At 39.8% G+C, this 14,342-nt stretch overlaps 1 protein-coding gene across 1 annotated transcript; it reads right to left on the bottom strand.

The window, feature by feature from the left end:
- Positions 1–125: 125 nt before the first annotated feature.
- vps26c (VPS26 endosomal protein sorting factor C) lies at positions 126–11,823 on the bottom strand. Its single transcript, XM_080435444.1, has 8 exons — positions 11,646–11,823; positions 9,688–9,831; positions 9,028–9,177; positions 8,269–8,349; positions 7,128–7,202; positions 3,634–3,784; positions 1,477–1,629; positions 126–999 (listed from the first exon to the last, which is right to left on the bottom strand). Exons 1-8 carry the CDS (start codon positions 11,700–11,702, stop codon positions 917–919), a joined length of 894 nt encoding a protein of 297 aa, XP_080291570.1. The 5' UTR covers positions 11,703–11,823; the 3' UTR covers positions 126–916.
- Between the last annotated feature and the right edge of the window lie 2,519 nt (positions 11,824–14,342).

Genomic DNA, 14,342 nt, shown 5'->3' on the forward strand with positions numbered 1-14,342 from the left:
CAGAACCACCCTACAACAATGCAGTTCTGTCACTGGTCCTCAAACGGTCTCGGGACAATTTAAACTTGGGAGATACATGTCATTGTATGCAAAAGTTGAATGCCAAGAAGTCAATTTCAGTTCAATTGCTCTTTAGTATCAGTTTATTCATGGTCATTATCTGACTACATTGAAAAACCATTGACCTCAATTGCCCAAAAATATATACCCATCTAGTTTCATCTTCAGCTTATATAGGTGGACTAGTAAACTGGTATTGTAGATTGTTGTTGCTCTTGTTCTATTACAGAAACAAGATATTAACCTTTCATTTATTTATCCAGAGTGATGTAACTCGGCGACAATTTTCCAAAGCAAACCATAGTTTGTGTGGTTCTTCCATGAAGTCAATGTCTGTCATTAGTTTTAGTACAGGATGAAAATCAACTTGACACTTGCTTGTCCCTGGAGAAAAGACCGATTGAGCGTTTTGATGTCTTTGTACAAAATGTAAACCTTGCAACATCTACAAATAAAACAATTAATGGCTAAATGGTCTGTTATGCATGATATTAATGGACAATGTCATTTAGACCAGTGTGGTCCTTTAAGCGTCCTTCTAAAGAGCATTTATTTTGACAGATTGAAGTTGAAGCTCTTTCAGAACTAGAATTCATAATTAGTAGCAAACTCAGTGTAGGAACAACACTAGAATTCATAATTAGTAGCAAACTCAGTGTAGGAACAACACAAATCACAGAAGTTCCTCAAAGGTTTTGCGTAAGACTTCCAAGTGGTTCGTGTGAAGGAACTATTTTCAACAAAATATAGTTCATATCTTCACAATGTTTGTGAAGACATGAACTACATTTTGTTGTGTGTTTGTGGTCCCATGGTTAGTCCATCTTCTCAACAAGCGGTCATGTGGTCTCCCGTCTCAAACTCGACACAGCTTCAGTGGAAAGTTCTCTGTGATCAGGTGATCGTCGTGAAGGACGATGACAACGTTCACCTCAAACTCTGCAAGAGACAAAACATTTGGTGTTCAATTGGTGACAAAAACTCAAATAATGTGGCAGTCTGTTGGATTTATACAGTGCTCTGGTTCTGTGTCCATGCTCTTTGCATTTGAAATGGCACAATGAACATGAGGTAAAAATGCAGACTGTTGGCCTTCATTTGAGGGCGTTTACATCCATATCACATAAACTGTGTAGGAAATATAGCCCTTTATTTATGCCCCATGTTAACGGAACAATGTAGCTCAAATTGGACAACATATACAGTATCAACATACTGTAAATACTGTACACAAACCTTATGGGTGCATTTGTACACTCTCAGTGTTAAAGTAACACTCAGGATGTTTGTGATAAGTTCTGTATTTTATCATATTTTTATATTGTATGTAAATCTTTTATGGACCCCAGGAAGATTAGCTAGCGGCGTCAACTAATGGGGATCCACTGAATAAACAATAAACTACAGTCAACGTACCGACTTTGAAGTTGGTGGTTTCCAGGGTGGGGCAGGTGAACAGTCTGGGGAACACCATGTATATGGGGATGGAGAGACCTTGGCAGATGTCACCTTCTGCTATCTGGATGTTCTGGATCTCTGTGGCGTCTCTGGCGTAGCCTTCGGCACAACCTTTAAATGAATGGCATTAATTAACAACACCTGTAGCCTTCAGCACAACCTTTGAAACACCAGATAACAATGTAGCCTTCATTTAAAACAGCAGAGAACAACAATGTAGCCTTCATTTAAAACAGCAGAGAACAACACCGTAGCCTTCATTTAAAAACAGCAGAGAACAACACTGTAGCCTTCATTTAAAAACAGCAGACTGTAGCCTTCAACACATCAGTTAGGATATATGGTAATTGTTCAGGAAATGAAAAACAAAATATCAATTTTTCTGAAAATGAAGAAAACCTTATATTTTTAAAACAAAGCAATACTGCCTCATCAAACTTGGTATTGTGACTTTATATATTATCAGATACTTGCATGTGTCATTATATTATCACCACTTTACCCAAATCCAGCTCAAGTGGAGTTAGGAGTTTTGTCCAAACACAAATCCAGCGCAAGTGGAGTTAGGAGGTTTTGTCCATCATTGATAAGAACAGCTGACAATGGATCTCAAAGCTCACAACACATCACAACACATTGTGAGCTTGGAGATCAGCTATTTATGGTGAGCGCCATGCTCATATACTAAGTATAGATCAAGCTGAATTCTGTACTTAAACAACTTTTATTTTAACATGCATTGTAAACAACCATGGATCTAACTGTTACCACTGTTGTTCTTCTACAGTTGAGTGCAACAAACAATTCTGCCTCAATACTCAATCATGTATTTAACAAAAGCAATCATGGCACACCAACAATAAATAAATGGCATATAAATACAAAATACATCCATGAAAAATAGAATCTGTAGCCTATCAAATCTGTAGCCTACTGCACTAACAATAACAACCACAGTTGAATTTACCTATCATATACATTTTATTATCACACTGTTGTGTGTTGTGTGTTGCGTGTGTGTGGTGGGTGTTTCTTAGTGCTTTAGATTGTCATAAAAGCTGTGAAAGTCTTTTGGCATGATCTCCTTGAGCTCTTGGAGATGTTTGAAACAAACTCCTGCACACACTCATTCTCTGTCCATTAACATTTAAAAAGAAAACACGAGCAGATGACCTTTGTGAAGACACCCTTCTCCTCTTTACTGGGGTGACATCTATCAAACCTTGCACATACATTCTCTTCTCTTCCCAGTTTATGTTCTCCCAAAAGCATTGAAAAATCTTCTCCCTGTCTGCCTCATACAGAGCAAAGCTTCTCTGAGAGCCTGAGAGGAGGGGGGAGTTGTTTGTTTTTGACGGACAGTTTGAGGGTCCAATGAAGTTAGGAGTTTTCGTCAGAGGCGCTTTTTAATACTTTTCATATGTTATTATTAAAAAAAAAATTACACAGATGTAGAGGGGGTTCAATAGCGTTGATTTATGAAAAAAAAAATGGAGTTAGCTGGTCCCGGCTGGATACAGTAGTAGTAGTAGTAGTAGTAGTAGTAGTAGTAGTAGTAGTAGTAGTAGTAGTAGTAGTAGTAGTAGTAGTAGTAGTAGTAGTAGTAATAATTAAGACACACTTAAAAATATATATATATTAAGGGAAGCCAACGTGTTCATAAACAAACATAACTTTTGGGCCTTCTGCCTCACATACAAATTTAAAATTGTATCGTCACTGTTTGGTGGAAACCTTGTACTTGTAATAATTAATAATGGGGGAAAAAAATTATTCAAGCACATGTCGAGTCTTTAGCCTTTTGTCAGTTCTCCTTATGCTGCAAGAGAATATTTTAAATTTTATGCACATCTAAAAAAGACTCTAAAAACATCAGAGATTAGCGCACATCACGCCGTCCCATAGGAAAACAATGGTTTGGTTGGCAACGTGTTCGTAGCTACTCATCTGGGTGTGACTGCAGGGTTTGTCACATGGAGAACATGACAGATATGTTTAAATTCAGCTCATAGATGTAATCAAATAGCCTTAGTTACCACAGGTTTCCACCCTGACAATGTACTTTATAACATAGTTACTTCCAACCGCTGTGTGTAAAGGAAGCTGATAAGTTACCGCAGGTCTCCACTCTGACCAGCTGCAGCTCAATGCTCTTGATGGGAACCTGGGAGTTCTCCACAACGATCTCTCCGGTGAGCGGCTGGCTGATCACACAGTTGGTGGCGTCCAGGTGGCCTCGGATCACAAACTTAGGCAGAGAATTCCTCTACAAGTGAAACAAAATGTTCACAATAGGATTTAAAAACTCCTCTAAAGTGAAACAAAGTGTTCATACTTCACAAATACTCTTCTAGCACTAGCAGTGAAATAAAATGTTATTATCAATGTCCATCCTAGTCACTGTTTTATAGTGCAGCGGCTAAAAGCAATATTTTGGGAGAATCGTTCACTTGGTGATACAAGCGTGAAACTTGGTACAGATCATCTTTAGAGGTCATTTATCGATTTTTTTAATCGAGCCACTTGAAAATCAAAGATGGCGGCCATTTTTCAAGATGGCCGACATCTTAGTGGGCAGTTAAGTGATATGATGGTTTATTTGGTGATACAAGCATGAAAATTGGCATGAGCAGTCTCTGTGGGTCACTTGACAATAGGCCACCCACAGCTACTTGAAATTTCAAGATGGCGGCCATTTTTCAAGATGGCCAACACTTTAGTGGAGCAATTAAGTTATATAATGGTTTATTTGGTGATACAAGCATGAACATTGGCATGATCAGTCTCTGTGGGTCACTTGACAATAGGCCACCCACAGCTACTTGAAATTTCAAGATGGCGGCCATTTTTCAAGATGGTCAACACTTTAGTGGAGCAATTAAGTTATATAATGGTTTATTTGGTGATACAAGCATTACATTTGGCATGAGCAGTCTCTAAGGGTTGCTTGACAAGAAAACACTCCCAGCCACTTTACATTTCTATTTTCAAGATGGCCACCCCCTGGATCCTCAAAAGATACATTTTCTCATAGAAATGTATGTTTTTTTTTCATTAAGGACGATTATTATTATTATGCTAAAGAACAACTTTTAACACATCACAATATAGTTGTGTTGATTTGTTGATCATAGATAGATTAGATAAGAGTGAATATCTGCACTACCAGGGCACACTGGTGATATATCACTGGGGTTCAATGTCAGCTAATTGAAAGTTGGTATCCCAAATGCTGTCTAATTTACCCCAAAACAGTTAGATAGCCGCACCTGAATTGACAGGTTGTGCCAGCACGGGAGAGCCGAGCCAAGGTTAATGGGGTTTTAGTTAACCGGATGGTGTACAGATCGCTCAGGATTTAAATGGCATTGGATGAACGATCGAACTAAGTGTAGGGTTAAGGCACGAACTTAGTTGTATCCCATACATCAAAGTGCTTGGTAAAAGGTGGTAAAAGGATAAACCCTCGGCCTCTGCCTATGCTGCAGACATGGCAGAAGCCATCATAACAGTTGTGAAAACTAACTGGGACAGATGTTTAATTTGTCAGCAGGTCACCAAGGAAAAACTCATTCAGCCGAGTTTATTCAACAGAGAGCACGATCGTACTGGTTATGATACCATTGCAAGAAATGTTCCATTATTTCATAAGATCAATGCTCTGCCTATCTTACTTAGTCCAACCCGACTAGATGAAGGTGATGGCATAGAAAGCACATCGACAAGAAACAGAGCAAAATATAATTCAAGCTGTAAACTTAGGTTCAACAACACAGAGCTGGAAAGGACCCAAAAGAGAGCATCTACATCTGCTGAAGACACTGAAGATACCAAAGATATCCATGTCAAGAGGCCAAGAAGATCTAATGTATGACCGGTCCAGCGATGTCACAACTGTGAACGAGGCCAGGCTTGATCTCTTTGCCAGAAAGCAAAGACAATATGACTTGATCCCACCAACTCAAGCAGCACTCAAAGAGCATGCCAAACATGCTTCTTATGAGGCTGGATACGTGTGGGGACAGGCATTGAAGCGACATCCACAAATGCCGAGCCCATCTGACTGGGGATGGGTGGAACAGGACGAGAAGTGGAAAGTCTTCTGGACTCCACTTCCACCTATTGCGGAGAGTTGTTGGGAGTTGACCAAATGTGGGTGCTCCAAGGCATGTACTGGAAGGTGTAACTGCTTCAGATATGGACTCAGTTTCACATGCCTATGTAGTTGCCCCTGCTAGAACCTATTTGCATGTTTATTTTGCCAGAGTTATTCCCTGTTGTCCTCTGTGTTTTCAAGTGGAGGCCTATGGCTCGGCTTCCCCTCGTCACATCGACGCATCATGTTTTACTTTTTATCTAGTCTATTACTGTGTAATTTTCAGTTGTTACTTTGTAACATTGCTTCCACTGCCTTCCACTGCCATATCTAACAGTGAAGCACATTTTCAGTTTAGTTCCTTAGTATCGTTTGTCATGGTTCCGTGGCTATTGCCATTCAGTATTAGCCATTACTCATAATTTTGGAGCACTGTCCGTTCAGCACCACAACTGTGCTTATCAGCACCACAACTGTGCTAATTTATTCATCTTATTTTTTGTTTCCCCACCCCTTAGTATTTATTTGACACATGTAATGGCTGTTAGTTTAAAAAAAACAATATATATATATATACACATATATATATATATATATATATATATCCTCCCTTGTGACTGTTACCTTGTCGTGGTAAGGGAGCTTGTTTAGGCCTACCTCAGTGAACCCTGAGAGCTATGCCGGTGGGAGGCAACTCCTGACAGGTCTTACCAAACTGGACAGGTCGTGGGCGAGGAGTCAGACAAAACACAGTCAAACAACCTCTCTTGACAGAGCTTTTTGAGGAACCCAATACATTTCTATGAGAAAAGGTATCATTTAAAGATTGACATCTTGAAATTTCAAGTGGCTGTGGGCGGTTTCTTGTCAAATGACCTTTTGAGACGGCTCATGGCAATTTTCATGCTTGTATCACCAACTAAATGATTTCTTAAGCTTAACTAGTCCACTAAGGTGGTGGCCATCTTGAAAAATGGCCGCCATCTTGACATTTCAAGTAGCTGTGGGTGGCTTATTGTCAAGTGACCCACAGAGACTGCTCATGCCAATTTTCATGCTTGTATCACCAAATGAACCATTATATAACTTAAATGCTCCACTAAAGTGTTGGCCATCTTGAAAAATGGCCGCCATCTTGAAATTTCAAGTAGCTGTGGGTGGCCTATTGTCAAGTGACCCACAGAGACTGCTCATGCCAATTTTCATGCTTGTATCACCAAATAAACCATCATATCACTTAACTGCCCACTAAGGTATCGGCCATCTTGAAAAATGGCCGCCATCTTGGATTTTTGAGTGGCTCGATTAAAAAAGTCAAAGAGTTGACCTAAAGGAATGTTCATGCCAATCTTCACGCTTGTATCACAAAGTGAACGATTGTTCCTACTATCCGCTCTACTATTAGTCTTGTAGTATTAATTAATATTATAAGATCAGTTTAGGGGTGCAACAGTTAATCAAACTAATCAATTAAAAAAATGAAAAGAATCCTGAGGTGGCTTAGTGTGCTGACCTCTCGGACGTTGTGCAGAGTGTCGGGGGTGATGGTGAAGTCTACTGGAGTGGGCGTCAGCTTGGCTTTCTGCGCCTGAGAGGAACAAGCAGGAGTTAAAACTGTGTTCACACAAAGAACAATAACTATAATATAACTATACGTGTGTCATTTTATAGGGCAACAGCCACGGGTTAAGCTGTGTTCACACTAGCAGCAACAACCAATAACAGTTAAACACATGTATGCATTGATCAACCTGAGCATCGTGTCAGTGGTCGGATCCCAATACTCAAACTACTTCCATCCTCCGTCGTTTCCTTGCACCTTAACCTATGAGTGAGCACTCTGAGGCGAGGTGGAGGAGAGGCGAGGACGGAGGAATGGACGTTGGTTGGCTTTAAGGAATCCTCGCTCAGTCAGCGTCATTTTGAAGCCACAGAAATGACTTATGACGTGTCACACGATCAATGACGATGCACTTGGAAGTATCCTCAATAATGATCCTCGCTCCAAGTAGCTTGGGGAGCCTCCTTTCTCCTCACTCTCAGCTCCAAAAGCAAATTAACATTTGGGAAGCGAAAGATTTCAGGGTCACACTGGAGGACGGAGGAGTCGAGGAGGCAGCCATTAGAGTATTGGGATTTAGCTATAGAGTACAGAAGTCCTGACGTCACTCGTTCATCCCCTGGGTCGTAAAGTAATTTCTCTATGGAGAATAACATTGGGTCATCATAGAATCGTCTCATATAAGAATTGTGGTCCAAAACAAAACAAACTGTCTCGCCGATATTTTCAGGGAGGAGGTTCTGTATCGTTTATGATAGTCAGTCACTCATATTTGATACAGTCTGTTTCTGGCGAAAATGTAACTAATTCGGTGGAAGTAACATTAGCGTTTTCTCACCGTCAGTTGATGCTTCATATCCATATGAGTAAAACCCCAGGGGTCATTTGTTTATTTTTTTAACACAGTTCTTATTTGACGCGATATTAAACACGTCTATGGGAATTCAGAACGGGGGGAAAAAACGCGACCCAGGTAGGATGGGTAAATTACGTCAGACTTCGGTGCTCTATTGTGTTACCATGTGTGTGTAGGTATTATCATGTGTTTGGGCGTCTTCAGAAGGAAGGTGGACATGGGACAGTGACATCTCACCTGACAGTGCACCATGAACTCACACGTCTTGGTCAAGTCTTTGGCCAACAGGGAACGCTTCATGTCACAACGTAGTGTATACTGGGGACAAAAAAAAACATGCGTGATTAATTGAAAAGTTAATGGATAGAATAATCGCTAAGAAAATTATCAATAGTTGCAACTTGAAGCCCTAATTCACACATGAAATGTTGACAACAATGTTGTTTTATTTTCTAGTTCCATTTTTTTTGTTTTGTAAAGCCTAAAATGTTGTGGTTTAGTCCTTTTTCTTTACATTCTGGTTTTCGTTATGTCATCAGTTTTAGTTTACTATAATAACCCTGTGTATTCATACACAATGAGGAGATCTATTCAATATATTCACATGGCCCTAGTGCACACAGCTCTGTGCTCCATTTGAATGACATGTCACACATGTACCTGAATATTAACAAATACTCCATGGTAGGTCTCATAGATTACCTGTATGTTAACAAATACTCAATGGTAGGTCTCATAGATTACCTGTATGTTAACAAATACTCAATGGTAGGTCTCATAGATTACCTGTATGTTAACAAATACTCAATGGTAGGTCTCATAGATTACCTGTATATTAACAAATACTCCATGGTAGGTCTCATAGATTACCTGTATATTAACAAATACTCCATGGTAGGTCTCATAGATTACCTGTATATCAACAAATACTCCATGGTAGGTCTCATAGATTACCTGTATATCAACAAATACTCCATGGTAGGTCTCATAGATTACCTGTATGTTAACAAATACTCCATGGTAGGTCTCATATAAGACCTTGTTGCTCTTGGTGTTCAGGGGAAACTCAAACGGGATCTCAGTCTTTCCTCCTGGGACCTTGCCAGCCTTGGCCACCTCGATGTTACAGTTGATCAGCTGGATGGGCTGGTTTCAACACAAAGACAGGAGCCAAATATTCAAAACAAATGTGATGATCACATTTATATAGAACACTATGGGGTGGAAACCTTGTACGTCCAAAACTGTTACTTTTCAGGAAATGGAGAAAAGAAAATAACCGGTGTTCCAATGGATGCAGTGTACCGGTAGTCATTATTTAGTCACAAGCTTCTTGTTGATACTTTTCTTTGGTTCAATATTTATAAAACGTACAGACACACGTAACCATTTTCACTTGAATCTATTTTCTTTAAATAGCTAAAATAAACAATCTACAAGCTCACAACACGTCATATCGCGTCGCATTGTGAGCTTGTAGATTGGCTTTTCATAAACTTTTGTGCGACACTCTTGCACAACGAAGGGAATACATTTACAAAGAAAGTTGAAATATGGAGTACAAGCTTTCTATCCAACAGGATATAAACCTTAACAGAGTTGTAGAAATTGTACTTTAGCACAGTACTTGAGTAAATGTACTTTTCCAGCACTGACCTTAACAGAGTTGTAGAAGGCCTCGAACACGCCCACGCTCTTGGAGCTCAGCTGCAGGTTGACCACGCCCTCCATGGTGAGAGAGATGCCTTGATGCTGCACCGCCTCTTTAAGAGCCAGGACCACCACACCTGCCAGGACCTCCTGAAAACATGACAGCCAATCACAACCAGAACCTCTACACCTATCAGGACCATCTGAAAACATGACAGCCAATCACAACCAGAACCAACACACCCGCCAGGACCTCCTGAAAACATGACAGCCAATCACAACCAGAACCTCTACACCTATCAGGACCTCCTGAAAACATGACATCCAATCACAACCAGAACTTGTGTTTTTGCAAATCTTATATACAGTATTATATGAATATATATATAACATGTTTAACTCAAAATACTTCCACTTGAATGCATCAACTATTTCTTTTTTCCCTGGCCCCAAGTCCTCTCTCAAAATAAGTCCATGATTTCAGTCAATCACACACATGTGTGATGTGAGACAAATGTATTTCTGTGCGCATTAGCAGCGACCGGACGTTTACATCGTACGAGGTCTCTTGACTTTTTGAAACGTTAGATTGGACTTAAGTTAAGTATTCATGAACAAGAAACAAGAGAAGCAAATGAAGGTAAAAGTTAAAAAAAAAAGTAAATCCCACAAAAGTAAATCCCAGATCTACAAGCTCATATGAGCTTGTAGATCTGCTATTTTTGAATAGCCAAAGTATAAAATAATGGTTAAGTGGTTAATAGAGTAATAGAGTAATTACCCCTTGGGGCCCCACACATGACCCCTTGTGTGACTATTTTTCATTCAGACCTCTGAACAGTGTTTTGTGCCAAATTTAGGGTTAGGGTGATAGGATTGCGTGATAGGATGTTTATTTTTTCCATTAACCACTTGAACCCTAGAATCCCTATTCTGAAGGGAACATTAGTCGGAAATAGCAGATCTACAAGCTCGCGCTGCGAGCACATGAAACATCACAGCCACACTAGGCCTGATGCTGACACATGAAAACACAACAACACACATCATGTGATTCCTGTCTTGTGACATTAAGGAAACGGTTGAAGTCATGTCATTACAGAACCACTTTATGGACTGAACTTCATGTTGATCTATATGGCCTTGTTGGATCAAGACTATCATAGATATATTTGATCGATTTTGACGTTTGGCATGAAGTCAGACTCGATCAAATACATCTATGATAGTCTTGATCCAAGGCTAATGTTGATCTGGCCTTGGCTCACAAGACGGTCATCTGTCATGACCGTCTTGGATGATCTTCGAAATAGTGTTTGTACTTTCTCCCTTTCTAGCCCGTACATCTACATTAACGTTCAGATTTCAAACATAAAGTGCTTACCCCATGGCCACGGATGTTATAATTATGTACGGGCCCCCAGAAGAACCCGTGATGTCCCGTATTGTTCAATAAAAAGCATTTTAATCCTGATCGGTGGCCATTTATTTCGAATACTTTCAACTACGCGACCCTATCGGTTGGGAGGTGTATTGCACTCTGATCACATTATAACTCTATGAGGAAATGGCCACCAATCGGATTAAAATGCTTTTTATTGAACGATACGGAACATACGAGTACTTCTGAGAGCCCGTACATAATTGTAACATCCGTGGCCATGGGGTAAGCAATTCATATTTCAAATCTGAATGTTAATGTAGATGTACGGGCCAGAAAGGGAGAAAGTGCAAACACTATTTTGAAGTTCATCCAAGACTCTTGTATCAAGGCTAATGTTGATCTAGTATCTTGTATGTAACGCAATGATACAATAATTGGCTACAACATCATTAACATAATAACCAAAATAATAGAATAACGCATAAGCATGAATACTGTAACATTGACATATGACCAAAATAATAGAATAACGCATAAGCATGAATACTGTAACATTGACATTAAGTGTAAACATACTCACCCCTTCATAATAAACCTTGTTTGCTCTTTTCAGTCTGATGTCCAGAGAGACGCTCATTGTGGATCAACACACGTCGATCGATCAACTCCGGTTAGGTTGTGATGTTAGTGAATATAATAATAATGGTATAAAGCTCATTGAAGCTCCATCATGTCTGTATTATGCTTTACTTCCTAGTTGTGTTCTACTACTATCTATTTTCTGGAAGGCTAGACGCTGCAAAGTGCTTTGCTGCCCCCCTCAGGCCCTGCTGCAGTACTGCAGTTGTTTCACCCTCCTCAACAGATGTTGTGAGTTGGGTTTTAAAACATAGATTAGGGACGTTTTGTTTTCAAATAGGCCTAGTTGTAATTTGAATGCACTGCATGACATTTAAAATATGCAGATTAGAGGAGGAGTGCATTAAATGAATGAATACAAAATAATTAATTAACAACATTAGTATCGTAATCCAAATGGGTGTAAAATAGATCGATCGATCGATAGATAGATCTCTGTAATAAAATGTGGAATGCCCTGACACCATTCATTAAAAGGATCCCTGGCTAATACGCCAAATATGCCTTAATACATTCGAATTGCCCTCTATAACTAAAATACAAATTTAAAACGCCTTAAATATTTTATTTATTATAAACAGTTCATCTTTCACTCAATAGGGGAAATGCCTGGTGTCTGGTGAGACGAAGGAGGAGCCCGGCCAGGAGGCCATCCAAAGAGCCTAGTCCCTCCACGTGCCAAAGCCTTCTCACACACAATTCAATTCAATTCAAAGGGCTTTATTGGCATGAGAAAACATACGTTTACATTGCCAAAGCAGAAAGCACACACACACACACACACACACACACACACACACACACACACACACACACACACACACACACACACACGCGCGCGCGCACACACACACACACACACACACACACACACACACACACACACACACACACACACACACACACACACACACGCGCGCGCGCGTACTTGCGTTCGTATGCTCCCATGGTGAGTGTTCTGTTGTCCTCAGCAGAAGGTGTGAAGTCAATCCATGAAGAGTTCATGGTGTTCAGCATGTAAATAAAGTCATCGTGGTCTGAAAAGCCTTCAATTAAGTTCCAACGACCTGAAAACTATCAGAGGGATAAAACGGATTAACAGACCTGTGGTGGAAAGTAACTAAGTACATTTACTCAAGTACTGTGTACAATTTCTTTTACTTTTAGTCTCTGTGAGTGCTTGCAATTTTTAATACCTTATACTTCTACTCCACCACACCTCAGAGGAAACATTTGTACTTTTTACTCCACTACAAATACTTGACAACTTGAATTACTAGTTACTTTGCGGATTTAGGTTATTAATATAAAACATCAAGCCTATTTTGTACATGGCTATTCTAGAAGCTCACAACACATCGCAATTTGATGTGTTGTGAGTTTTTGGAACATTTTAGTACTTTTTACTTTGATGTCAACTTTGATGCCAATACTTTTGTACTTTTGCTCAATATTTTAATACAGCCCTTTTACTGGTAACAGAGTATAACAAAATATGTGGTTTTGCTACTTTTACATCCCGTAAGTAAAGCAAATCTAGTACTTTTCCCAGCACTGATTAAGAGAGACATTCAACATGGTACACAATCTCCCAGAGACAGACAGACAGACAGACAGACAGACAGACAGACAGACAGACAGACAGAGAGAGAGAGAGAGAGAGACAGACAGACAGACAGACAGACAGACAGACAGACAGACAGACAGACAGACAGACAGACAGACAGACAGACAGACAGACAGACAGACAGACAGACAGACAGACAGACAGACAGACAGACAGACAGACAGACAGACCTCTGTTAAGTCATTTTCTTATTCTTCTTGCCAGTTTTTGTGTTCTTTTTAATTGATTTTATCTGAGTTTATTTCATATCTCTGTTTCTATGGTTTGATTATTTTGTATCATGTTAACTTATTTTATTCACTGATCTTATGTTGTAGCTTTGTCTCTTATGGTTACCATGCTGCTCGTTATCTTGTTCTGTACAGCACTTTGGAACTCTGTTAGGAAAAGCGCTGTACAATTACATTATCATTATGATTTGAACTGAACCTTGGCAGTGTTGTCCAGAGTCAGCAGTGTGATCATGCTCTGGCAGTCCTGTGGCGTTGCTGATGGTGCTGCCTTACCCAGACTCAAACCCACCACCAAAACAATCACGCTGCTCCACACACTAAACATGGCTGACCCCCAGACCAGGCTTCTTCACAAAGGTTTACTGGAGAATCTTCAGAAAAGTACAACTGGAAGAAAAAAAAAAGAACGAAAAAAAGAAAAGAAAAGGCAGACAGGACGAAAAGCTTTGACTATTGAATTATTATTCAGCTCAGTCACTCGGTCAAATGATCTTCGAAAAGTTAACTGAAGCCAGCAGTATTTATGAAGCAGTTCCACAAACACTCTAGGAGTGGTTCCAACTGTTATCCCCCAAAAGATTAAAGCTGTTTTCATTTGAACACGTTCAGCTGCCAGGATTGGGCAACATTGGACGTTCAAAGGTTCTGTCAGAAAACGTAGTCACTGTTTGTTTGATTGACTGAATACTTTTATTAACGAGTTAGATAACAGTACAGCAGTTATTGTAGCCTACTCAATTAATCAAAAAGGCATAGAATGCATATACGCTCCTTTACA

Source organism: Gymnoscopelus braueri (assembly GCF_963280865.1).
Source record: "Gymnoscopelus braueri genome assembly, chromosome: 8".
Lineage (NCBI taxonomy): Eukaryota > Metazoa > Chordata > Actinopteri > Myctophiformes > Myctophidae > Gymnoscopelus > Gymnoscopelus braueri.